General features: G+C 36.9%; 1 protein-coding gene across 1 annotated transcript in view; it reads left to right on the forward strand.

Annotated features, from left to right (window-relative positions):
• Positions 1-1,167, forward strand: part of IMPG2 (interphotoreceptor matrix proteoglycan 2) — a 90,659-nt gene extending 89,492 nt beyond the window's left edge. Inside the window, exon 19 of the mRNA XM_019523723.1 lies at positions 278-1,167. Coding sequence (XP_019379268.1) covers positions 278-290 — 13 coding nt within the window. The 3' untranslated portion in view covers positions 291-1,167. The remainder of the gene's footprint in view (positions 1-277) is intronic.
• Positions 1,168-1,173: the final 6 nt, after the last annotated feature.

The following is a 1,173-nucleotide window of genomic DNA, read 5'->3' on the forward strand; positions in this document are numbered from 1 at the left end:
AAAAAAAAAAAAAAAAAAAAAGATCTAGGCAGCTACATTAGCAAAATGTTGCCCAAAAAGTCTGAGAAAAATGTCTATTTCTTTAATTTCAGAATAAATGAACCCCATATTTTCTCTTTGTGTCAGTATAGTAGTTCATATTTTTCTTTATATTGTAAAGGATCATCATCTATATTTTCCACAGCTGGAAAGTAGCAGTCTGCCTAGAATAAAAGATCTGAAACAAAGTCTATAGAAGAACTTATCTTAATCACTGCTATTCTATTTTTCATTTCAGGAAGCTGCTTTAAAAAACACTTTGAAACCAGTAGAAAGCTTGTGGGAGATGAAGAGAACCTCATTCCCATAGTAATGGGCACAGATATAACTGCAGAGTTACTTATTCTTTTTCTTGCATGGACTGTGACACTACTGGATGGGTACATATGTTTTCTAAATGAATGACTAAATGTAGCAGTGCCCATTTATCTCGATTTTTCTCTGGTTTTTCTGCATGCCGTTACATTCCTAGGCGGTGACCAGCAGTTGCAGAGGTCATGAAAGTTCATTTTACTTACTTTAAAGCAGGAAGAAGCATTTTTGGAGCTGGATTTTAAAGTGTGTATGTATGATCATACCCCACACGGATTCTTCCCTTGGTGCATGAAGACAACGTTTAAAATGAAATGAGCTTTTAAAATTCTTCTTAAGCGTTTCTCCCATCCCTCATGGGGGGTGTTTAGTGGTTTCTAAGGTAAAGTAACAGTGGGAGAAAATAATTGTGATATAAGTGAGAGTTCTGTAGGATGTTACTGTTTCTGCTCAAGTGACATTAGCACTATTTAAGACGGTCTGGTTATAAACACAGAAGATGCATAGAGTTACGCAGCTAGAGAAATGGATAGCTAGCTGAGTTAACCTTTTTTGTCTCTGACAGTCACATGCTGCATAACAGCATTTAGCTTAGAGTGCTCATAAGGAATCTCACATCCCACTGTATCCCTTATCTTCAACAGAGCTGGCATTCAACTGCTTCACTTGTCTCTTTGTGAGATAATGCACTTCAACAAAGATATTTGCCACCAAAACACATATTACACATAATGAATACATTCTGTTTCTGTTCTTTCTTGTTAGATGAACACCTGGGACAAAAAAGGGCTAAATACCTCCCTCCCTCTTCTCTACCCCCCC

Source organism: Gavialis gangeticus, unplaced genomic scaffold (genome assembly GCF_001723915.1).
Source record: "Gavialis gangeticus isolate Ggan-Ray unplaced genomic scaffold, GavGan_comp1, whole genome shotgun sequence".
Lineage (NCBI taxonomy): Eukaryota > Metazoa > Chordata > Crocodylia > Gavialidae > Gavialis > Gavialis gangeticus.